A 24,511-nucleotide genomic window follows, 5' to 3' on the forward strand; every position below is an offset into this window, starting at 1 on the left:
CTCAAAATAAAGTAAGCTCTTTTATTTCAATTTAATTGCGGTTTATTCGTTTAGTTATTAAAAATCCTCCGTCGATCTCCTTTCTCAGGTTCTTTTTTTATTTTCCATCGCTGCACATCGGAGCGCCGATGGAGCGAGAGCGGCTTCTGTGTCAGTCACTAGGCTTACTCGATTGTGCGCGCAGACAACCTTTTTTTGATTTGTGCTTTTTGCTCGCATTCGAATTGCACTGCCTGAAAATTGCAGGCGTCGACTTTTTGGCTGGAACTGCGCTACGTCGCCGGCGGGTGCCTCGACTACGCCGTCGCAACGGCTGGAAGTTCGCCTCAGTGGCGTCGGCGAATGGGATGCATGTTCGGTAATTGCTCCCGCCTTGCGCTGCTGCCCCGACGGCAGAACCGTGCGGAGTTGCTAACGTCTGCTGGTGCTCTGGTGTGCTCGCCGCCGCCGATGACCTATTTCTGCGTCTTCAGCTGATACCCATGTTGACAGTCTGCCGCATCTAGCTGCCGCAGCTCGTGCCTTTCGAAAGCTGGCCTGCAAGATCGCGACCGTGCCCCACGTAAGCGACGTTCCTCGCACAAGAACGGACTTTCTGGTTTCATTTTCTTGCTTTATTTACTCCTGGAGCTCTGAAACAATTCCGAGCGATAAACGAAAGGTAGCCGAATGGAGAACGTGGATGCTGCTTGCTGGTGCGCTCAGAATTTAAACGGTGGCCGTTTTTACGCGGCGCCTACCGATTCAAAACAGATTGGACCGCTATCGTGCCTCGGCTGCTGCGTTGGGCTGAGGGGCCGCGTTGTTATGTTGTTCGCGTCAGTTGTAACCCGCCTTCTCGAGCATCAGCGTTCTTTTGCACTGCGCGATGGATTGCGGGCACTTTACTATAGCACACGCCCGTAAATTCGGCGTTGCTTGACGCCGAGGGCGGCCCCGTCTTCGACCGAGACCTTGCCTTGCGTTAGCTTGCAGGCATGGTCATTAGTAACGGTGTTATGCAAGAGCACGCAGGCGTGCACATAGCCGGAAAAATTACAATCACGCGCTCACGCGACACGCCCTACTAGCAAGATTTGGGAGCATCTGCGGTTCTAATATTGGCGGTCATTTCACCTAGGTCGTCAGTCGATTCCGGCAGGCGGAGGAAAGAGTCAGATGAAAGAAGTTGGCGTTCGGTAAAGTGCATGGTTTGCAGTTATTTCAAACAGCGAGCAGCTCCTTCGAATTCGAATTTAAACTGAGTTTTATTTCCAAAGAGTGCACATGATACATGATTTAATAACTCACGACAAGGTCCATCTCTCTCTCTCTCTCTCTCTCTCTCTCTCTCTCTCTCTCTGAAATTTCTTTTTTCGAGGGGAAACTAATTTGTTATTCTGGCAGATTGCATATTATGTACGATTCAAAGTTGCGTCTCGCGGACTACCCATATGGGCCTCAATGAGTGCAAAAGCATTTTTCTTGAAAGCCAGTAGAATTCCTGCTTCGAATTTTGTCATTGAAACATTTCCTGCATTACATTTTTCAGCACAGCTGAGACCACACCTTATAGTCTTGGTTCTGGGCTAGAGTCAACGTTTGTTTCAGTAAACTGAAAATAATGCGCAATCGGATGGTTTAACAAAGCCACCAGGACCCACGGAATATTTTCTCAAATTTGAAACTTTGTACATATTAAGCCTATGGGTAACTGCAAGGGTAAATCCGAGTGTACCTACTGAGCACCAGGTCGCGGGTTCGATTCCCGGCCGCGGCGGCTGCTTTTCTGATGGAGGCGAAAAGCAAAAACGCCCGCGTGTACAAGATTTCGGCGCATGTTAAAGATCAAAATTAATCCGGAGCCCTCCACTACGGCATGCCTCATTGCCTGCGCTGCATCGGTGCGTTAAACCCTACAATCAATCGAATCCAGATGTATCTGTTCGTAGTCTGATTTAGTAAAAAATTTGTAGTCTAGTTCGTAAAATCATGGTTTAACTCTACCCGTGTGTGCACAATCCCTTGGCACGAAATGAAGAGTATCCCGTTACCTAATTTGGCACTGCTGCAAAACAAGTGTGATTTTAAAAAGTGCTTTGTGGTCATTTTCTCAATGTTTTGTGTTTAATATGTAGCCATATGCATTCACAAACCACGGAAACAGCAATGTTTTGGGAATTCTCCTCCAGCATTGCAGCCGGGCAGCTGATTTGCATGGTTTTAGTATAGTTTAGATGTCGCCCAACATACGTGGAAGTTTTTGGGATACAACAACAAAGAGGTATTCCTGGAAATTTTAAATCTCAGGTCCTGTAAACTTTTGGTCGTCCCTGTGCCTTCTTATGCCTGCTGTTCATGTTTTAATGGTGCCTGCATACCGCTGTTTTTTGGTGCGAAAGTTGTTCTAGAATAGAAAGGGCTGTGTTGGGATTCAGTATAGACGAAGAAAAAAAGCGAAGAATTTCTGTTATAATAAGTACTGTAGAGGCCAGCCATCTTATGCTAAACAACAAAAAAATGTGCATGGCAACAGCCAAAAAAACGAAACAGGAACTAATGAGCCAATGCCACACCATGAGGGTCGTGCAAGCACTTGGATTCTTAGGGTTTGTTTGTGTTAACTAAGGCCGCTAAAAAGGTGGTTCCATTTCTGTGACGTCTTTGGGATGATAGATGATCTGAAGCTCTGTGGTAAAAAGGGGTGCTGACTCAGGGGGCATCACCTGTACGCGATGAAATGTGGGTTGGTGACGCGAGCGAGGTATATTTTAAATATGCAGTCATGTGATAAAAATATGTAAGGGGGAGATTTTTTTTATATAGCTTAAAAAGGCCATGGAGACAAAACACTAGTTTGGTTCATTCGAAAGATTGACTCGTTAGAAGCATACTTACACCACTTTTAATGGACACTTAGCTCGAATAAGCTGCATAATTAGGGAAAAAGGGAATGGCCATGTGACCCACGCTCATTTCCCGCAACAGAGCCTATGAAGTCATGTGGCAGCTCTGCGATTGGCTGAGGCCAGCAAACGCAAATTAGGCAGGGCTTTTAAGCTTGCCGAACGAGCTATTTGCGCTCAAATTTAGGGCACCTTCTTTTTATAGCGGTAAGAATGGTGGGGTAAGCAGTGCAAGTTGCAAAAGTACACATAAACATAGAAGTACCGATGCGTACTGCTGTTGGTACTGCACGCACTATGGTTGTTTTAGCTGCACAGATCTGCAACGCTTTGGGGTTGTCTCAGATGACACTGGCTGATTGTCGTAAGCGACGGTGTCTTACGTGACCATATCTGCCGAGCGAACACCATGTTTCACGAAACCATTATTTTCTACCCTAGCAAGAACAAGCCAGGTACAAATACGGTCAAAAACAAAACAAAGGCAGAAAACAGCCCGCTGCAGTATGGTGGCGCCATCTAGGTTGACTAACGGTAAACAAAGCTCGACAATAGGCTGCAGAGAGGTTCTTGTGAGGTCATTGCAGACGTCACGAAAACACGATTTGGCGGGATAATCAAAATTTTAACTTAAATTGATTAATTTCTCAGTTTATGAAGCATCGTTTACTTCCAGACAAGCACTTGGAACACTATAAAATGTAAAATTTTTCAAATAAAACAAACTCGTATTTTGTCTGCATGGCCCCTTTAATTTAAGAAGCGCTAATTGTAAAGTGTGTGTCATTGGTGTGTGACTAGCTGAAAGTTCATAGTTAGTGGGGGAAGGGGAATAAACAAGCTGTGCAATTCTGATGTTTTTGTCGCATTCATTAGGGATTTACTCTGAGGTTCTCAAATTGATACACCATATGCAAGCTTACTACAGGGTAGTCACTAGACAAATTTAAAGGAAGTTGATGTCATCAAAACATGATGTTATAGACGTCCAAGTGTGCGGTTAACATTGATAACACTGCTCACGGGATTATAACAAGAAAAGACCAGTGTAAGAAATACACTGATTGGTTTTATTATACTACTAGTTACAACTAACAGTAGGGGATGTGTTGTTGATAGTGTGAGAAAAATAGTCTGCAGTCTTTAAGAATTAAAGGGATCTATATGAACCCTTATAACTGTGCTGAACAGGTTAACGGAGGCGATCTATTATTTGACTAGTTAGTGATACCAGGGCATTAGTTTATCTACCTGTAATGACATAAAATTGGTTTGCAGTGCGTTATGCCATTTCAGCCTTCAAAATAATGATTTTTCACTCATTTCATGGTTCATGTCAGCATTGTGTACAAGCTAAACATGCTAGCACTTTGTGAAAGTGAGCCTTGCGAACTTGCTGGTGTGTTGTCGTAGCGGATGTCCGCAAATTGGCAGGGAGGGTGCTATGAAAGTGAGAGAAACAGCATTCTCGAATGCACATTTCTTATTCATAGATGCATGCAAATGAGCTGGAAAAGTTGAGATGACGAGGTACACACGGATTTCAATCTGGTGTGGTAGTTAAGCTTGCAAATCATTTTAGTATTTCTTTTAAAGAAGTGCGTTTATTTGCGCTGAGTGGTGTTGAAGGTAACACTGAATATTCATGCATGCATACATACGTACATACGCCTTATGGGTACAAGTATGTATTAATACAGGATACTGGAATGTTATACGGACCATTGTGACTACTATTTACTTTTTTGTTGTATATCGGTCATATGAACGCACTAAAATTTTTGCAAAGGGCGCATTTGACGGTGAAATTTGTTTCACACCATGCATTACAATTGCATTTACCCGATTATTTTAAAATCAAACAATAATTTTCTGCAGTTGGCTATGGCTGTAAAGATGCCATGAACTGATGCTGCTGGCTATCAGCACTAAAACGAAGCACCTGACATTGCTTTGTGAGAGTCGGAGTGAGGAATGAGGAACGTTTCCGTGTCGCACCCTCTCTCTACTTGCAGCGGTACCTGGAGCGCGATTGTGTCAGCGTGGCCCGATGATGCGCAATGCTGGGCGCACGGTGGGCGGCACCCTGCGGTCAGCGGGCAACAGTGCGCTGCCCCAGGGGCTGAGCGCCCTGCACCGGGCCACCACCCGCAGCCAGGAGAGCATCTTCGCGCCCGTCAAGAAGGACACCCACCACCCGTCGCGCCCGGCCGGCCCCACGGGAGGGGTCGCCACCCGCACCCGCACCAACAAACCCATGTCCACAAGGCAAGCCACCTTAGCATTCTTTTTCTCTCTCTAACGTATAGCATAAAGGGCCCTTTATCAGAGAAAGGTTGGTGTTGGCAGCGGCGTTGGGAGTGAGGGAGGCTTCGGCCGAGCGACAAGTCATGTAGTGCCACCTTGCAGTGCCCTTTGAAACCTTTGAGATCGTAAGGTGCTGCCCCAACAGATGGCATGCGAGCAGGAGTGGAAAGTTTTCACACTGCATCCGGGCGCCACTAGGGTTACAATGACATCAGTACTAGAATGTAATGGGTTGTAGGGCCGGCACTCTCTTGATACACGTCACGTCATGAATGCGATGCTGTGTATCTGTGCCTGGTGCACTACAGTGTCATTGTTATCCTCAAGTATGATAATGCTATCGCGTTCCACACTTAAAAAGTGAACCTTAGCGTCTTCTAAGTATTTATTTGTATTTGTGTGAGGCAGGAAAGAAGCTTTGTCTAAAAAACAGGTGTTCGCAGTTAGAAGGTTGAGAAACACTTAACAGCAAACTACGTGCATCTTTATCGCAGCTCAAAGATTTGACCTTTTGTGGCTGTAATGGCAGTTGTTTAACAACGAAAGGTGCACTTTCTTTGCCTGGAAATGAAGCTAGAAAATAAAGCCTTTATGGCAGTTATTTAACGAGGAAAGCTGCACCTGTGCTTGTGAATGAATGTAAAAAAGAGGGGCCTTTTCCTCCCTCCCACATTATTCTCCCATTATTAGTGACTCACAGCAAGGTGCTGCAAAACGTGAGCAAAGCAGCGGGTGCATTTTAGCATCAGTCATTGACAGTACCTACTGAAAGTTGCCACGGGCATTGTTTGACCATATGTTAATGCTCTCAAAAACGAACCTTGCTGTTGTGTACTGCCTTAAAAGGTGTTTACAAATAGCATAGACTATGCATGACACCATTCAAAAGCATTTGGAACCGTCATGTATGATGGCTTTAATGTTCCTTCGTTACGGGCACATGTAAACGCCACTGAGAGTTGTTTTGAACAGAACACATATCAGGCAGTTGTAGTGGTCTTTGTCAAATGCAAGTTACAAGTGAAATGTGCAGGACTGTCAGCAAAGCTTGCCCATGCACCACTTATGTCACACATCAGACTTGCAGAGGCATATCGCAGGCTGGAGACAGGCTGGTGCATTGCTAAGTGGTGTTCACACTGCTTGTCTTTTTATACCAGATTCTCAAGCTGTGTGAGATTCTCAAGCGATGTGAGAAATTTCAGACTCGGAGCTTTAAGCAAAGCACAAGACAGTGCCCCTATTGGAAATTGCCGCTGTATTTCACTCATATCTATGCTGTGTGAAATTTGAGGACATGTTAATATTCATAAAGGTGTATTGTATTTTCGTGCGTATAACCCGCACCAAAAATGCGAAAATTTCAGTGGCAAAGTAGGGGTGAGGATAATACGCGAGGTTTTTTCTTTAGTGCAGCTTCACGGCAATGCGCATTGTGCCGTGAAGCTCCTACGCAGTAACCCTGACTAAGCCTTCCATGGCAGCGATTGCGCAAGACAAACCAGGGCAAGGAAGAAAAAACAAGGATAAGGGCACTCTAACAACTGAATTTTATTTAGTGTATTGTGACTTTAGCCTTGCAGTCAGCATGATGTGTTGCTTGAGCGGTAGCTTCGGTACAGCCTTTCCTGTATAAAATGTGCATGCAATACGCAAGGTTTTTTCTTTTTTGGTGGGCTGAAAGTGGGAATGCGGATTTTATGCAGGGGTGGGTTATATGTGCTAAAATACGGTATTTAATTTTTTTTCTGACAGCTATGATGTATTCACAAACCTTCAGTTCATTCAATGGATCACTCAAAGATATCGCACATAGTTTTGCTGAATCAATGAATGAAAGGGAACAGGCTGACATGGTTATTTAAGCTTCTGAGAAACCTTTGGCAAGGTATCGCTTATGAAGTTGCTTTATAAATTGAGTTAGATATCGAAAAATGCAATTTATGCCTGGGTGTGAGCCCGCTTGTCGAATCCACATCATTTCGTCGACTTAAAATAGGCTTACATTGAACATGTTCCCCTATAATCTTGTGTTGCTGAATAATGCGTTGTTGAGCCATTTCTTTCAGTATACAGGACACTGTAGTGCTGTTGCAAATACTATAAAATATCTTTGTACAAATTGCTTTGCTTGTTTGCACCTAACTTTTGCACGGAGAGCACATTTTGTGGTCTATTACGAAGGTCATGCAGTGATGCTACCAACTTGGTTATGATGCAGTTCAGTTATGCGAGCTAGTTTTCATTTACGGAGGCTGCTTCTGTGGGGCTGTTCTAGATATCTGTGAAATGGCAGTGTACTGTCTCAATGACCAAACAAAATGCAGGGGCAATGCGTTTCCTTTTAGCTCTGATAGTTAGTGCCCCGATTCGGCAAAATGTCCAGAATGCTTTGACCCCTGCAGAAACTGCCCCCATGCGTGAAAGCTGGTTTTTACTACATTGAAGCATAATCGGTTTAGTGTCATCACCAATCTGAGTGATGGTACTTCCCCCGTTCTTACTGCCTGTAGTTCACATTTTTGGGTCCATGTGGTGCTATGCGAAACGTTACATCGGAGTGCGCTCTATTGTGTGCCCCTGTAGTCGTTCTGATCCCGTGAACAAGGAGAACATGCTGTCTCGGGGCACCACGGGGGCCCGCAAGGCCAGCAGCATCAAGTCCTCCTCAAGCAAGGACAGCCTCGACTCCAATGGCCAGACCAAAGAGCACAAGAAGCCGCGCACAGGTGGGCGGCATGGGCCATGTCCCCATTGGCAGCCCTTCTCACTTATCACCCACCAACTCTCTCGGAACCCGGGTACCTTGAATCTTGACTTTGAGCACTAGCAGTTTTAATTCCCTTTCACAAGGGCTCGTTAGGCCTTTTAGTGGGCAGCACTTAAGCGCCTGCTGCTGCGGTTTGGCGGCGTCACCGGCCTCATAACCGAGCGAACGAGGGAGACACAGAAGACAGAAGGGAAAACGGGAGAGGAAAGTATGGTGAAAGTGTGTGTGTGTGGGGGGGGGGGGGGGGGGGGATATGCCGAGGCGTCGTGAGACGCTCCCCGGCGGCATCGCGCTACGAGATAACCGAAAGAACAAACAGGACAAGGATAATGAACCCGCAGAAAAGCGGAGGATGAAAGTATGGCAGAAGTGTGAGGGGGAGGGCATTATGCTGAGGCCGTGCCACAGAAGCTCAGCAAGTGCAGCATGCTGCACATACATTGGTCCTTCGTCGCCTCGTTGTGTGGCTCATCCGAACCATATGGCATTTGCTGCATGGAAGGTTCAAACAATATTTACAACAACATACACGGCGGCACTGACGTGCTGTGAGATAATGGCAGAGTAGCGCGCTCCGCTTATCACGCAATTGTCTAAATGCACGTAGGTAGAGACAAACTAAACTGGGGCAAACTACCCATTGTAATTTGTTATGAGAAGTGTTATTTGTACAGGCTGTTTTAACGTGTGGAAGAAGCCTAATAGCATTTGAAGTAGTTGTACTATGCCAGAAGATACCGTATGCTGTTAGCATGTCTAGAGCTGTGTCATGAATGAACATATAATTTAATGAGCATTTTTAGTGATGCTTGAGTAGTGGTTTTTCAAAACTGAATGGCATACTTCTTGACTTGTATGCAAAGTCTTTTTCACAGACTGAAATTTTTAGCCAAGAGCATCTATCAGACTGTTATAGCATGCACAATCCCTTCCAAGTGACCATGCTATCGGAGTGGTGCAACCACATTACAGTGTACTAGAAGAGAGAGGCTTGTCGTTCGGAGCCGATAAGGGGGGTCCCTTTTGCGATGAAAATTTCTGCTGAGGAACTCCTGTTGTAAGCAGAGCCCCTGGCGGCCACTGCTTACCAGTTGGTTTCAGAAGTTTTGTTTGCCAAATTAATCCTTGTTTATTTCCCTAAATAGTCCTATTTCTTCATTTCATTGATGTAAATTTTTTAGAACGCATAAAATAATTGTGTAGTTTGATTTAAAAACTTATAGGTGGCGCTGGCTGCAACAGGAGTTCTCTGGGGAACGCCTGCACTCCATACAATTTTTTCATCGCAAAAGGGACCCGTGCTCCCCATTGGCTTTTCCCCCACACGACACACCTTTACCTTCTAGTACACTGTAACCGCATCGTCAGCAACTGTGGCTTTGTGCTCGTGTACGTGTGAACTGCCTCCAGGACACAACTGAGAGAGACGGGCCTGCCTGCAGTTACAGGCTCTGCTGTCACAGCACTGGTCCTCCTTCGTATATCTTTCCGTCCCGGCCCCTTATCTGCCAGGAGGCGGAGGTGGAGGGGGCCCCCCGCTCTCCCACCAGCCCACGGTGGGCACACAGACGAGCGAGAGCGCGGCCAAGGCTTCCCCGACCACCATCCTGCAGCTGGAGCGGGAGAAGGCCCTGCTGGAGCAGCAGGTCTCTGAGCTGGTGCGCAACGCCGAGGGAAAGAAGGCCGAGATCGCCACTCTGCGCATGGAGATCAAGCACCTCAAGGTGGGCTTTCTGCAGAGGCTCTGAGAGGCCCTTCCTTCTCTCGTTCTATATCTCCCCCTTATTTCTCCCCCCTGCAGGAGAGCTCCGGTGGGGGTCGTCAGCTGGAGGCCCTGGAGGTGGAGAACAGCAGCCTGCGCGAGCGCCTGCTCCAGCTGGGGATCGACCCCCAGGAGGAGGGCAGCAAGGGCCCCCTGCAGCGGTCGGCCTCAGCGGGCAGCCTCGACGGCGGCACTCGGGAACAGGTCTGCCTCAGGGCTCAGTTTTGGTGCAGCCTTCGTTTTGAGCTGCGCGTGGGGTCGTTTGGAAGGAACAGGAAGCGAGTGGCCACGTCCCTTGCTCGTCTCTCTTCTGTTCGGGCTTCGTTGCTCTGGTTACCGTATGCTAGGCCCTTGTTGCTCTGTTCTACCAAGAGCACTCGTGGCACTCCTGGCCACATGATCTCCTTGTCTTCTAGCAAAGCTTCTAGAAAAACAGCTTCTATGTGATCATTTGAATTGTGTGTATGTAGATGAGTGGTAAGAATTAGCTCCTTTTTTTTTTTTACTAAACGGGCCATGAAGACATAATACAGTGGAGCCCCGTTGATACGTTCCCGGTTCATACAATTTCCTGGTTACTACGCTCTCAATTGTGAACACTTAAAATTCCCCATAGCGTTAACAGTGTTTTTTCCCAGTTACTACGTTCCTGGATAACGCGATTTTCCAGTAAGTACATTCAAAATTAAAAAAAATTTATCCAACTACGACAGGATGGTACATTTTACAGTGAAAAAAAAAACATACTGATGGGCATGCGGACTGAGCTGAAGAGCGTGTTGCGCAATAAGCACGTGCCGAGCGGCGGTCGGGCCGCCTGGGTCATTCTATCGGCTTTCCCGCAGTTTGTTGCTCGGCTGCCTTTAATCAACGTCACCTGTATAACGACATCCCAACATGCGAAACGCGCTACCCTTAGAAGAAATCGTGGCGAAATCGCGTCATGAAGCAGCGCCGTGGGCGGACACTACTCCGAGAAAGATGGCGGCGGCGTCGGAGAGGAAGAGGTGGCATCTCTGGCGGCCACATATGCTCAGGCCGTGATCGGCTTGAAGGCGGTGCGGAGTTACTTTCGCGCAAAGGACAGTCCCAGTATGGACAAAAGTCCGCAATGTTTAGAAAAGGAGCCCTTGCTCTCAAAGGGCCACAGCATGCACCAGTAGACATTGACGAACATGTGCAAGTGAAAAAGGCCATTAAATGCTGATGTTTGTCTCTCAATTGCTTTTTTTTTTTTACTGCGGCGGATCAAATGTTTCTCTGTATAGTACTTTTCTCCCTCGCGTTTTTTTTTTTTTTAACGTATCAACGAGGTTCTATTGTACAAGTTTGTTGTATTAAAAAAATTTGCTGTTTTGTAGTGCCCTTAGTGTCAGGCAGTAAACAATGCTTTATTCACTGAGAAACAAAACAATTTAAGCCAAAATTCAATTCCTCAGCTGCATCGTCTGTTACGTGACATGAACAATGACGTATTATGGGCTAGTACCTAAAACGGAAGTTACAGTGTAGACCGCTTATAACGTATGTCGTGGGAGCCGCAAAAATCCACACTATAAGCGGTACCGCACTATAACCAAAACGTGCGCGAATTCAACCAAATCGCCCCCCCCCCCCCTCCTCTCAAGTCATCCTAAATTTTTTATCACCCAAACGCACAGCGCCTAAAAACGAAGGAAGGGTCTTTATTTCGTATATTTTTAAAATCAGCCGCTGCTGCCGGGTCTCACACATTGCAAAAGCGCGGTCTTACAAACGGCGAGTGCGGCTTTAACTTCCGTTGTGTTTGTGTTTTGAAAGACCATGGCTGCGTTTTTTGCGTCTATGAAGATGCCGCAGGACATGATAAGAAAGGCCAGCGGGATTTTTTTTTTACCCCACCTTGTGTTCACGATGCCGAAGGCGGCTGCTTATCAGCGCAATGTACTGGTGGAAATCTTCGCGCGGCTCGCTTGTTTGGGAAGAGCTAGGGCTTATCTGCACAACGTTCTAAAGCGTGAACCGCATGGAGCGATTTCTCGCGAAAACGTGCAGCACACGCCGCAGGCGCGGCTACGCCGGCGCGGATACAACTGACATAATGTGTGCGGCGCGGTAAGAGGCGGCAACATGGCGTCGGCACTGGCCGTGAAGCGGTGCAGGCTGCTCCAGTGACCACTTCTAACCGCTCGCTGAAATGCCGCACGAGGCGCAAGCGAAGATGCTCATGCAAAAAAAGAGCTGATAAGGTGACCGCAAAGTGGAATATAAACTGCCATCCACGCTGCTTGTGAAAGCGCCCATCAAAAAATACCGCGGTGGTAAGCCTAAACTAAAGTCCCTTCATCTGATCGAGCGACTTTAGCCTAAACACCTCTGGCGCGGCTAGCCGGCTCGGAGCGCTTCGAATCTCCTGCCATTAGGTGCGCGTCTTTCCATTGGTGCAAGTCGTCAGGCTCCTCCCACTGCCACGCGAAGAAGCCACTGCCAGCGCGGAATCGTAGACGCGAGCATGAAAAAAACGCATGCGCAACGCCGATGTGCACAATTCGTGTGCGAAAACGGGCCATGCGGTTCATGATTAATAGAAACAACTTGCCACGCGCGGACGGGGAGCCGGTCGCTATCTTCTGAGGTGCATCAAGCAAGGACAGCTGTGGTTATCACATACGCGCGAACTAAAGGGATTTTTTGCTTCTGTGTCGAAGTTAGAGGAGAGCAAGGGGTGCGCGCTGCGTCAGATGGCCGATTTCATCATTTCTTTTTTTCTTTTGCTACCCGAAAACGATGCCCCAGCTGCGCCGGTCGATGAGCAGACCCGCCGAAAAACCGCACTATAAACGGTATTGTGCTTCGGCCAACCGCATCTTAAGTGGTATGCTTATGCATTGAGTTCTATGGGAGGCAAACCGGTGGTCACAAAAACCCGCGTTATATCCGGTCCCGCACTATAAGCGGTTGCGTTATAAATGGTCTACACTGTATTATGCTGGCTGAGGGTGCTGCTATTGGCCAAATGCCTTTTTTGTAACCTTGGTTACCCTCTGCCTTCTTATATGGCGCAGCGATACTGCTCAAGGAATCCGCACTGGTCTGCTTGTAACTGAACTTCTAGCTGGCATTTTTTTGCTACGGTTGATAGCTATCGTTTCATAAAACATTGGACGTGACTCGTCATACAGTGTCACTTAGGTCAGTTGGCCAGTATCATGTCAAACAAGTGCAGTGCGCTCGATGGCTGTGTTTGTTCGTAACTTCCATTCTTCACACCACCTATCTTACTGCTATAAAAAGAATGAGCACTAAATGTAACTGCAAATAGCTCATTCTACAAGCTTATAATCCCTGTTTAATTTGCGTTAGATTTTGTCACCCTCAGCCAATCGCAACAAGTATCCCAAAATATGTTATTACGGGAAAGCATCTGGGGATTCGCATGCCTGTTCTCCGTTTTCCTCATTATATAGCTCATTTGGGCGAAGTTTACGTTAGAAGTAGTGTCAGTGTTATCCTAGCGAGGCAATCTTTTGAATGAACCAAACTTGCATTTTGTCTTCATGGCCCCTTTAACCGTGGTAATGTCTATACAGTGTACCAATAACCAGTACTAGTAGTGGCAATGATGGAGCAGTGATGCATGGGGGAGCGGGTTTGAAACAAATTTACTGCTTATATACGACGGCACAATTCATTGAGGCACTACTCCCCTGGAGCGAGTACTCTTGTTTGTGCGTCGTGAGGCGTTCTTGCACTCAGTAACTCTCCCAAAAAGCGCATTCTGGAGGGACATTGTGAATAGACTGCTTCCTGCCCACTTCCCAAATTTAGCCAAAATTAGTACGGGTTGTGGGTGGGTGCTTGTTCACAGGTGTGGCCACATCTGTGGCTTACAACCAGTAGGTGCGAACATAATTTTGGTCTTCTTGAGTCTTCTCTGCATTGTAGTGGCATCGGGGCTACAATGAAAACTTTGTTCTGGTTGGCCCCCCCCCCAGGCCAAGTCGCTGGACGGTGCCCTGTCGGACGAAGCCTGCCCCAGCGGCAGCCGGCTGGACTGGGACAAGGCAAGCACGAGCAGCATCAGCGAGATGTCAGTCGCCTGCCTCCAGGACCGCATCATGCAGATGGAAGAGACCCACTACAGGTGCAGACCCCACTCCTCTCACACCCGCCCCCATGTTTGCCATTCTGGCTGCGCCTTTGCTTCGCCCGATCCTCTTGGCCAAGTCCACGAAGCGTTCCTCTCTTTCTCGCAGCACCAACGAGGAGCTCCAGGCGACCCTGCAGGAGCTGACGGACCTCCAGGACCAGCTGATGGACCTGCAGCTGGAGAACGAACGCTGCTCCGATGAGAAGGCTCTGCTGCTCGAGTCGCTCTGCTCGCAGACCGAGAAGCTCGAGGACTGCCGCTCGCACAACGACCACCTGCGGGCCCTGCTGTTCGGCAACAGCGGCGGCGGACAGTCCTCTTCCGCCTCCTCTTCCTCATCTTCGGCTGCCCCACCGGTGGCTCACCAGCAGCTCTCCCGGGAGCAGCACTACGTCGAGCTGCTCAAGGTGGGTGGGTGGTTGCAAGCCTGCAGCGGCACTTTAGTGGTCGGGGTCATCCGAACTCGCCAAGCATGGGGATTGTGTGTGTGCCACCAGGGGCAGTATTCTCGTGTTTGTCCGTTTTGAAAACGTCCTATTGCGTCCGTTTTATTTTGACGTATTTCCAGTTGTAGGTGGGCTTTGGGTTGGCTTTTGTGCAGCTGTTCTTGTAAACACATTTTAGACGGCTAAACACACTTTAAACTACGTATCTTTTATGTGTTCATCGTTCCGCCAGCGAACCAACAACAAGGCGACGAAAAATCCTCTGGCCCAAATCGTCTACTCCGAGAAGCCGGGGCTCATAGCTCCGCCATGCTTGCGTGGCGTCACATCCAGGTGTTCGCTTTTAGCCAATCAGGGCTTGCTCAAAATGGACACTTTTGAAACTGACACAAAATGGACAAACACGAGAATGCCACCTCAGCTCGTTGCAGAGTAGCTGCCTCAGCCCTGAATTCTCTCTCTCTCGGGACAATGGAAAGGTCATTCTCAAAAAAATCTTCTTGGAAAAGCTTTTAGGGCACAAAGGCATTTACAAAATTGCACCATGAGCAAGGCAGTACTGGTGGAACACTGCAAATTTTGGTGATGATATCCGCCAAAAAGGTCCTGTTGTTTGTGCAAAGTCATTAAAACCAAAAAACTAATTACCTTGAGGAAGCTTTTTTGGGTACCAAGCTGTTACACACCACAGGGTTGACTGAAGTGTGGCATCTGCTTTGGTATAAGCTGAAGATCGCTTCTTTCGTACGATGTAGGCAACAGCAGCACACTATTGCATGTGATAATGCTTTTGTAGGCTTTGGGGAAAGCTGCAGGGCAAGGGCAGTGTCCTAGTTAGCATTGTGTCGTTTAGTCTGTAGAAAACTAAATACAGATAGCCGCTTCTCCTAATAATGAAGTCTGCTGAAGTGCTGAGAAGAGGTTTTCAACCCACAAGTCTTTGTCCTTGCAAAGCATCAAAGGGGTCTAGAAACATCTCTTGAAACATAATCAGTAAACTTGCACAGTGTGAAGCTACGTTCTAAACTACACTTGGGCCGAGTATTGCCTTTTCACGAACAGCAGGAAGCCCACAGTTGCACAGCAAATTTTGCCACCTGTGTCCCCTGCTTATTTCGAATCCCTGCTATCCTCCGTGTCAGCTTTATGCGCCACGCCAGCACAGCAGCACTTTCCACGATGCTACTACAAATGGCACAGAAGAGAAGGATGGAGTGAGGGGGAGATAGGGAAAAATATTTCAGAAGCCTGGCAGTTGCGGCCAGCTGGTAACCGTAGAGGAGAATAGGGACTAGCACACTCTTTTTTGGAGATGCAACGACTGCGCCCTCCTCGTCTCTCTCCGGATGGTCCATGCAGAAGGCGCATGAGGAGCAGACAGTGCTGCGGGGGCAGGTGGCGGAGCTGCAGTCGTCTCTGGAGCTGGCCGCCCGAGAGGCTCAGGACCACCAGCAGGACCTGCAGGGGCTGGCACACCGGGTCTCCCTGCTGCAGGCCGCCCTGGAGGCCACACAGGCCTCCACCTCCTCCTCCTCCCCCTCTGGCGCTGGTGAAGGAGGAGGAAGAGACGGCACCACCACTGCTCCTGCCGCTGTGGTCACAGGGTCAGTTACCTTAAGGAGAGAGGGGCAAGCAAGTGCTTACAAGCAGTGTAGGGGTATAAGTAGTTTTCTTTGTTATTAGGGGCGAAGCCCCTGTTGCGACGCTGATTCCCCGAAAACCTGCCTTTGACCCTCAGTCATCGACTTGCCACGAACCGGCGTATTCACAGTGGCGAACTTTGCGCCTACTTGAACTATGCGCCTTTCAGCGACCTCGTGGCTTCTCAAAGCGCCAACCGGATAGCGGCGGTGCTAACAAAAGCAATGCTGGGCGCCCTGCACAACAAGCCTCGGCGGCGTGCCCGCGCCTCATTGTCATGCCCTCTTGTGGCGTGTTGTCTTCAATAAGCCACTCGAAGAATATTTCCACCGAGAGATGCAAAGCGTCTTCGTGGTAGTGCAACATCGCCAGGACAAAGGAGGGCTCTAACCACGGCGAATTGCCACGGCGGGAGCAACCTGGCGCTCACCTGCCCCGGAGAGGAGGGGCCTCTCGTGCGTGTGCGCGTGTGTTTGGCGTGGTGGCGCTCCTATCAGTGCCATGACCTCCGTGATTGGTGCCTCCTGACGTCAGCCGGAGAAAAAGGGTGAAGGGGAAGGGACCCAACGTGCCTATTTAATCTCTCGCGCGCAGGAGCGCACTGCCCGCTCTCATACCAAGATGTAAATACTTGTATATAAAGATTTCTTCTTCGTCAACTTGCCCGTCATGACTGCCCCGGCACTTCACCCACCTCGGCCCACATCGACCACGCTACCATGGTTCGCAACAGTGGAGACAGCGGTGAAATTCCCAACAGTGGACTCAGCCCTGGCTTCCCAATAGTGGTGGCAGCGGTGGGATTCCCAACAGTGGAACCAGCCTCTGGCTTCCCAATAGTGGATGGCAGCTCGGCGGGATCGGCCAGCGTCAGCACCTTGGTGGGGTGAGTGCCTGAAGTTTTACCTCTCGTTTTGCCAGACCTTGCTAGCGCAGCGTCGTGCGTTCTAGGTTTTGACTTTGCTTTCTACTTTGTTGTAGCGAGTAGGCGAGGGTAAGCATTCGGGGTGCAGTATCACGATGGACAAGTTCAGAGTGCGGGACCTCCTCGAAATTTGCGAGGAGTTGGGTATTTCTGTTGGCCCCACGAAACGAAAAAGACGAAAACAACAGATCCTCAAGCTACTGGAGGCAGAGGAAGTGAGCGTCGAGGAGGCCGACGAGGCTCATGAGGATATTCTAGAGAGAATAGAACGGGTATTAGCCGAAAAGCTAAGGGAGCTAGAGCGCAAGCAAAGTAAGCACGAGCACTACCTGAGGATGGAGAGTCTGTGCGTGTGGCGCGGAGCAGCCACTGAACGAGAACAGCGTATTCAGTGTGAACGCGAATTGGTAGTTCTTAATGCAGAAATAGAGCAGCTGACAGACACGATCAACAGGAAGGCAGTGCTTGCTAGATCCGGTGACGGGGTCTTGAACAAGGACAGTGAGAGTTTGGTGACGGAACCTTCGCATGAAAGCGTGCGATATGCAGTTTTCGTTCCACTTCCAGACAGACCCGCTGAACTAGTTGAAGAAGGCAGCCAGCCGTGTTCTAGCGAATCCGTTTGCAGTCCCTTGATGAGCTCTAAGGCGTGGTTACTCTCAGAGTTTACGGAGTTTGCGCTATTCGAAGAGCTGCCCATGCAACAGGCAGTAGGCGCAGTAACTGAACCCGTAGCCGCTAAGGAGAGTGGTGAGCCGACCGTCTCGGCAGGTCGCGAAGCGCGAGCTGAACCGGTAGCCGCGCAGGGTAGTAGCGAGCTGCCTGGGTCGGCAGATCGCGATTCCCCAGCTGTATGCGATGCCGCTCGAGATAGAAGCGGTCTGATCGCGTTGGGAGATCGTGAAGAGCGGCTTGAGCCCGTGGTTCCTCAGACTAGACGCGAGCCGATTGGGTCGGCAGATCGCGATGCCCCAGCTGTATGCGTTCCCACTCGAGATAGAAGTGGTCTGATCGCGTTGGGAGATCGTGAAGAGCGGCTTGAGCCCGTAGTCGCTCAGACTAGTAGCGAGCTGATTGGTTCGGCAGATCGCGATGCCCCAGCTGTATGCGATGCCGCTCGAGATAGAAGTGGCCTGATCGCGTTGGGAGATCGTGAAGAGCGACTTGAGCCCGCGGTTCCTCAGACTAGTAGCGAGCCGATTGGGTCGGCAGATCGCGATGCCCCAGCTGTATGCGTTCCCACTCGAGATAGAAGTGGTCTGATCGCGTTGGGAGGTCGTGAAGAGCGGCTTGAGCCCGTAGTCGCTCAGACTAGTAGCGAGCTGATTGGTTCGGCAGATCGCGATGCCCCAGCTGTATGCGATGCCGCTCGAGATAGAAGTGGCCTGATCGCGTTGGGAGATCGTGAAGAGCGACTTGAGCCCGCGGTTCCTCAGACTAGTAGCGAGCCGATTGGGTCGGCAAATCGAGATGCCCCAGCCGTATGCGTTCCCGCTCGAGATAGAAGCGGTCTGATCGCGTTGGGACATCGTGAAGAGCTGCTTGAGCCCGTGGTTCCTCAGACTAGTAGCGAGCCGATTGGTTCGGCAGATCGCGATGCCCCAGCTGTATGCGATGCCGCTCGAGATAGAAGTGGTCTGATCGCGTTGGGAGATCGTGAAGAGCTGCTTGAGCCCGTGGTTCCTCAGACTAGTAGCGAGCCGATTGGTTCGGCAGATCGCGATGCCCCAGCTGTATGCGGTCCCGCTCGAGATAGAAGCGGTCTGATCGCGTTGGGAGATCGCAAAGAGCGGGCTGAGCCCGTAGTCTCTCAGACTAGAAGCGAGTCGGCCGCGTCGACAGATCGCGAAGCGCGCGCTAACTGCGTAGCCGCGCCAGAAAGTAGCGAGTCGGCCGCGTCGGCAGATCGCGAAGCGCGAGCTAACTTCGTAGCCGCGCAGAGAAGTAGCGAGTCGGCCGCGTCGACAGATCGCGAAGCGCGCGCTAACTGCGTAGCCGCGCCAGAAAGTAGCAAGTCGGCCGCGTCGGCAGATCGCGAAGCGCGACCTAAGTCCGTAGGCGCGCAGAGAAGTAGCGAGTCGGCCGCGTCGGCAGATCGCGAAGCGCGACCTAAGTCCGTAGGCGCGCAGAGAAGTAACGAGTCCACTGCGTCGGCGGATCGCCGAGTGCGAGCCGAACCAGTAGCCGCGCAGGTGGGCCCGGGCAGCCAGAACATGCCACACACGTTTGACTGTAAGTCGCCTGGGATCGGGGCATTGCCGCTCGAATGCGCCGCCATACCCAAAAGAAGAAAAAGGAGGCGGCCGAAAAACAGTCAGCGTAAAAAGGCAAAGAAAGTAGGCGAGCCTTTTCACTTTGCAGCATTCAAGGCTGAGATGGCCAGAACCAGCAGAACTAAACGGAAACTCAGACGTCCGAGGGAAACAAAGAGGCCGCTCCCTAGCCGTGACAGAGGCCGAGGGGCACTACGCCGAAAAGGGCAGAAGGGGGTGACTGGGTTCCGCAGGAATTCTCGGAGAGCTAAGGGGAGGACGTTTCGGGGAGAGTGCGTTCCCCGCCGACGCGTTCGTCATGGTCGGGCGTCTCATTCTTCTCTGGGTTCCCTTCACTTCCGTACTCTCCGCATGCGTTGCGCCTGTTTTCCCCCTCAGTGTCAAAGACCTCCCCCGTACACTGTGCGGTGTACTTTGCAAAAGCTGAGCACAGGCGGTCGGCCTAAGTGGCAGCACCGTTTCGGCAGGCCACACCCGGAAATGTTTGTTTTGACGAGGGCTTAGGATGTTGTCAAGGATTCAGACGAATCCGCGTGCGCGTGCATAAACTGCGTACTTTACTCATTCTGTATTGCCAGTCAAGTGTTTATTGAGTTTTCGTAAGTCAGAGGAAGTTAAGCGTCTGTTCTTTTGGTTGGCAGTGTGTCAATCGTCGTGCTTTAACGCCGCGTAGTTAGACTTTTGCTTGGCGTTGTAGAAGTTCTTATTGTTTGTGATCGAACTCACGAGAAGTAAGCGTGACTTTTGTGCTTTGTTCGAGAAGTGGTTCATGTGCGTGATCTAACACCGCGTAGTTAGACTTGTTAGGCGTTAGAGGAGTAGTTATTGTTCGAGGTCGAACAGAGCGTGAGGTAAGCGTAAATTTTGTGTTGTTGGTTGGAGAAGTAGTTAATGTTCGAGATTTAACGCCACGTAAGGTAGGCGAAATCTGCGTGTCAGGTTCATTTTCGTCTCACCCTGATGGAGTGTACGAAATTGTTGTATATAAACACCGGAAGTAGTTGCGTTTAGTACTACGTGTTTATGGTGAGTTTTTGTGTATTGAGGCATTTGTATGTGCCAGTTTGGTTGTCTTGCGTAATGGTGAGCCCAGCGCAATTTTATGGTTCAGTATAAAGAAGGAAGCTACGAATTATTGTTGATTGACGTAGCCGAGCTCTGTGAGCTAGCTATCTCCAGGTTATCTTTCAGATAAGTGTTAGTATATCTGTGGACTTCCATGTTATCACAGGTTTCATTTTCGTAAGTGTATGTGCGAAATGTTATGTTTTCCAAAGAGTCGTGTAAAGTCATACTTTGTTTTGCTGTACGTCGTATCGGTCTCGTAGTTTTGACTTTTGTGCTGTAGACGGTGGCGAAAGGCATGCGTTGCCTCGGTTGCCTCGAAGTACGGCAGTTGTAGCTGAGTAGTTTTGACAAATGGTCATGGGCAAAAAGGGGGAATGCCTTTTGAGCTCCTGTTGGCTTCGCTCGTTTGCGTCATCTGCCTCATAGAGCTCCTATAGCCCATTCATGATTCTTTGGTACTGTTGTAGTTGTTGTTTTAACAACACCCAAAATTGAGGTCTGATTCTGAACTTGTGCCACGAGATGAGCACTTCGAATCGTTTCAAGGGGTGTAATGTTTTAGCAGTCAGGTTGGTTTTGTTTTGTTATCATGGTCTGGCATTTCGAGTGGTGTTCAGAGGGCGCTTTCCGCATCGAGTGTGGTTCGACAATGGTTGTCCTGCCGAGTTAGTCATTTCTGCAGGAGCCTTGTGTTTGTGCCTTCTGTGGGTTCATGGAGGAGACCACAAGAAAGCAGCAGTTCGGAGAACTCCGCCTCAAGCCAGGGATGAACCTGCTGACCATCCGCATCAATCCAGCCGAGCCGCGATGAGCCGCTCGTCATCCTGATGCATTATCTGGCGGCGGGGGTGCTGTTGCGACGCTGATTCCCCGAAAACCTGCCTTTGACCCTCAGTCATCGACTTGCCACGAACCGGCGTATTCACAGTGGCGAACTTTGCGCCTACTTGAACTATGCGCCTTTCAGCGACCTCGTGGCTTCTCAAAGCGCCAACCGGACAGCGGCGGTGCTAACAAAAGCAATGCTGGGCGCCCTGCACAACAAGCCTCGGCGGCGTGCCCGCGCCTCATTGTCATGCCCTCTTGTGGCGTGTTGTCTTCAATAAGCCACTCGAAGAATATTTCCACCGAGAGATGCAAAGCGTCTTCGTGGTAGTGCAACATCGCCAGGACAAAGGAGGGCTCTAACCACGGCGAATTGCCACGGCGGGAGCAACCTGGCGCTCACCTGCCCCGGAGAGGAGGGGCCTCTCGTGCGTGTGCGCGTGTGTTTGGCGTGGTGGCGCTCCTATCAGTGCCATGACCTCCGTGATTGGTGCCTCCTGACGTCAGCCGGAGAAAAAGGGTGAAGGGGAAGGGACCCAACGTGCCTATTTAATCTCTCGCGCGCAGGAGCGCACTGCCCGCTCTCATACCAAGATGTAAATACTTGTATATAAAGATTTCTTCTTCGTCAACTTGCCCGTCATGACTGCCCCGGCACTTCACCCACCTCGGCCCACATCGACCACGCTACCATGGTTCGCAACAGTGGAAACAGCGGTGAAATTCCCAACAGTGGACTCAGCCCTGGCTTCCCAATACCCCTTAGGGGCTCGGGCTGTCGGTGTCTCATGTCGTCATCTCATGTAGTCACGGTACTAAAACACCGGGACACTCATTGATGCCTCGCGCTAGTCACGTTACTAAAACACCGGAATACTCGTTTACGCCTTGTGCTAGAACCTAACGCGTACTAAAAGACTAAAACGCACCAGGACACTCGTTTTCCAACGCCTCCCGTTAGAACGTTTCGCGCTTCAAGCAAAGCTATATACCGCTACCGCCCAACGGTTTCATTTCCTTGGGCAAAACACTAATACCCCCCAATGGTTTCATCTCCGTGGGCAAAAATGCCAAGGTGCAAAGAATACACTTATGCAGTGCATGCTTTCGCCCTTCCCCAGGTTTCACGTTAGTGGAGGTGGCATGGGATTTTTTCCTTGACCTCACTGTAAGCCTTGTTTCAGTATGGGCAGTGTCGAAGCCACTGTTTACATCCATGCATATATGCTTGTCTAGATTAGTAGCACAGCTGTTTTGATGACTATATAATACTAGGCCTGTAAAGGTGAAGCGAGTGCGAGTTTTGTTCAAATAGCCTTGAATCAGCGCAAATATCTTACGATTTGCATCACTTTTACAAAAAATTGTAGAATTTCTAGGAAAAGAAACTTGGTATGTGGTGCAATGCGTAGCTTGAAAAATGACTGATTCATAAAACTTTGAAGGCTTGCTCTTGTGACAGGGCGGTATCCTTGCTTTGCAGTCCTCTGCTCATGGTCCCCGTCTCAATGCTAACAACGCAGGAATTTCATTTTCAACACCTGCTCTGTGAATGTCTGCACATGCACAGAAATATCAATGTGGGCTTTGTCAAGCGCTACAAAATGCGATGGGACCCAAACTGGCGAAATTGCGCGACGATTAATGGGAACAGCTGGCACACAGCTTCGCCACTGCCACAGTGTGGACACCTTCCTATCGAGGAAAACTTTGTGTCGGTGTCTAGGAGTACAAAGCTAGTCAAAGCCTAGTACAAAGTACAAAGCACAAAGTACAAAGTACAAATTACAAAGCCTAGTCCTGCTTTCTTACGTCTTACATGTGAATAAAATAAGCATTACAGGTAAAGGTCATTTGATTAGAAAGCTGGGTCGCTTGGGTGCAACCACTTCGTCTGTACGCAGAAGGGTGTAGGTTGTTGGTCCAATGCCGAAGAGGTAAGAACCACTCCAAAAGCACCTCCTTCTTGCCGTCTAGCTGCATGCAACCGGTGCATTGTAGGTAAGCATGTTGTCACTGCAATACAAGGCCTGTGCATTTTTGCAGCAGTTGTGAGCGATCAAAATGCCATTCATCCTGTGCCAGACTTGTTCTTGCTCATTCAAAAGGGTTAATTTTGCAGGGCTTTTGGCTGGCCATTTCTCGTTTCATGTATCCGAGTTGATCGAAACAGCTGTCTGTTTGTGTTTTTGAACATTGCAATACTCTGAAAATATTAGAATTTTCTGGGCATGGCCGTTTAATTCGAAGACAAGTAGATTTTGTAATATTTGCATCGGTATTCGGAAGTTTCAAATGTTCCCGCACATCTACTTGTACCCTTGCGCAGCATCCTTGATGTCGACAGTCATGTCAAACCAGCATTGGGGCTTCGCCTCGCTGCGTGAGAGGTGTGGTTCTTAGTTGCGCTTTGCTACGATTCTCCGGCAGTGGCTGTGGGGAGTCGTTCCTTGGAGGCTCCATGGAGGGGGTGTCCTCCTCCCGAGAGGAGGAGGAGCAGGCGGAGCAGCAGAGGCAGGAAGGCCTGCAGGAGCAGCTGGCCCTGGCCCAAAGAGAGGCCGCCCGCCTCTCACAGCTGCTCACCCAGGTGCAGGAGGAGACGCAGGCCACCAATGCTCAGGTACGGGGGCACCTTTACTCACGCCGTCCCTTTCACCGAGTCTCGCTAGGAGACAACGTTGCTGCATGCATAGGCTCTCAGGCAGGAGAGTATGAGGGGCCTGGCTTGTCGTAGCTCATACTGGGTCACGGCATCTACCCACTGTACTCACGATGTCATGCACCCAAACAGGGGCTTCAAAAAGATTACTGCTTCCCCTATAGCCTGCTCCCTCGCATTACGAAGCTGATGTCTGTCCCATCATTGCGTCAAAGAGGCACATGCTACTCATATGCGAAGTGTTGGAGGGATCTTTGTGCTGCGCCGTTTTCATGGAGGCTGCTGTTGCTAGGCCAAATAAGTGCACAATAATATAAAATAATGAGAACATCGTGAATTAATGCATTAATTACCCCTAATTAATGAAAACTCAACCCATTGTCCCTTTATAGGCCTTTTCAGGAGCTGCGGCACTTTGCCTTGACTGCTTTTGGTATCAGCGCCAGGCTGATACTGAAACTAGTCAAGAGAGGGTGCCGCAGCCCCTCTGGCGAATCACTGCTCTGCACTTTCACAGCTTTTTATGTTGAGTGTAACTCCTTTAATTTTTTTCTATTTGTTCTCAAAATGGATGCTGGCATGGCTGGAAAAAAACGTGACAAACAGAAACAAGCTGAAGGGACACACTATGCAAGCACTGACTGTCAACTAGGCTATTCATTGCAACTACGACATTATTGATATGCAAACAAGTTTCCATTTCTGAGTAGGCTTGGGCTGTGCTGAAAGTTCGAAAACAGGGTGGTGGTAAAAAAGCAGCACTCGAGCAGCGAGTCAACGAAAAAACCAACAAGCGTGCAGCCTATTAATGATGACGTGTT

The 24,511-nt window shown here is 49.5% G+C and overlaps 1 protein-coding gene across 2 annotated transcripts in view; it reads left to right on the forward strand.

Moving 5' to 3' along the window:
- The first annotated feature begins 131 nt into the window (after positions 1-131).
- The window catches only part of LOC144145175 (cytospin-A-like), a 54,782-nt gene continuing 30,402 nt past the window's right edge, over positions 132-24,511 (forward strand). Inside the window, exons 1-9 of one of the 2 annotated variants that reach the window (XM_077676694.1) lie at positions 132-562; positions 4,901-5,153; positions 7,779-7,921; positions 9,475-9,686; positions 9,764-9,928; positions 13,699-13,847; positions 13,960-14,260; positions 15,659-15,903; positions 23,462-23,651. In XM_077676694.1, coding sequence (XP_077532820.1) covers positions 4,936-5,153; positions 7,779-7,921; positions 9,475-9,686; positions 9,764-9,928; positions 13,699-13,847; positions 13,960-14,260; positions 15,659-15,903; positions 23,462-23,651 — 1,623 coding nt within the window. In that variant the 5' untranslated portion in view covers positions 132-562; positions 4,901-4,935. The remainder of the gene's footprint in view (positions 563-4,900; positions 5,154-7,778; positions 7,922-9,474; positions 9,687-9,763; positions 9,929-13,698; positions 13,848-13,959; positions 14,261-15,658; positions 15,904-23,461; positions 23,652-24,511) is intronic. The other variant, XM_077676693.1, reaches the window with a different exon arrangement.

This window comes from Haemaphysalis longicornis, unplaced genomic scaffold, assembly GCF_048455015.1.
Source record: "Haemaphysalis longicornis isolate Haplotype H1 unplaced genomic scaffold, Haemaphysalis longicornis Haplotype H1 scaffold_7, whole genome shotgun sequence".
Taxonomy (NCBI): Eukaryota; Metazoa; Arthropoda; class Arachnida; order Ixodida; family Ixodidae; genus Haemaphysalis; species Haemaphysalis longicornis.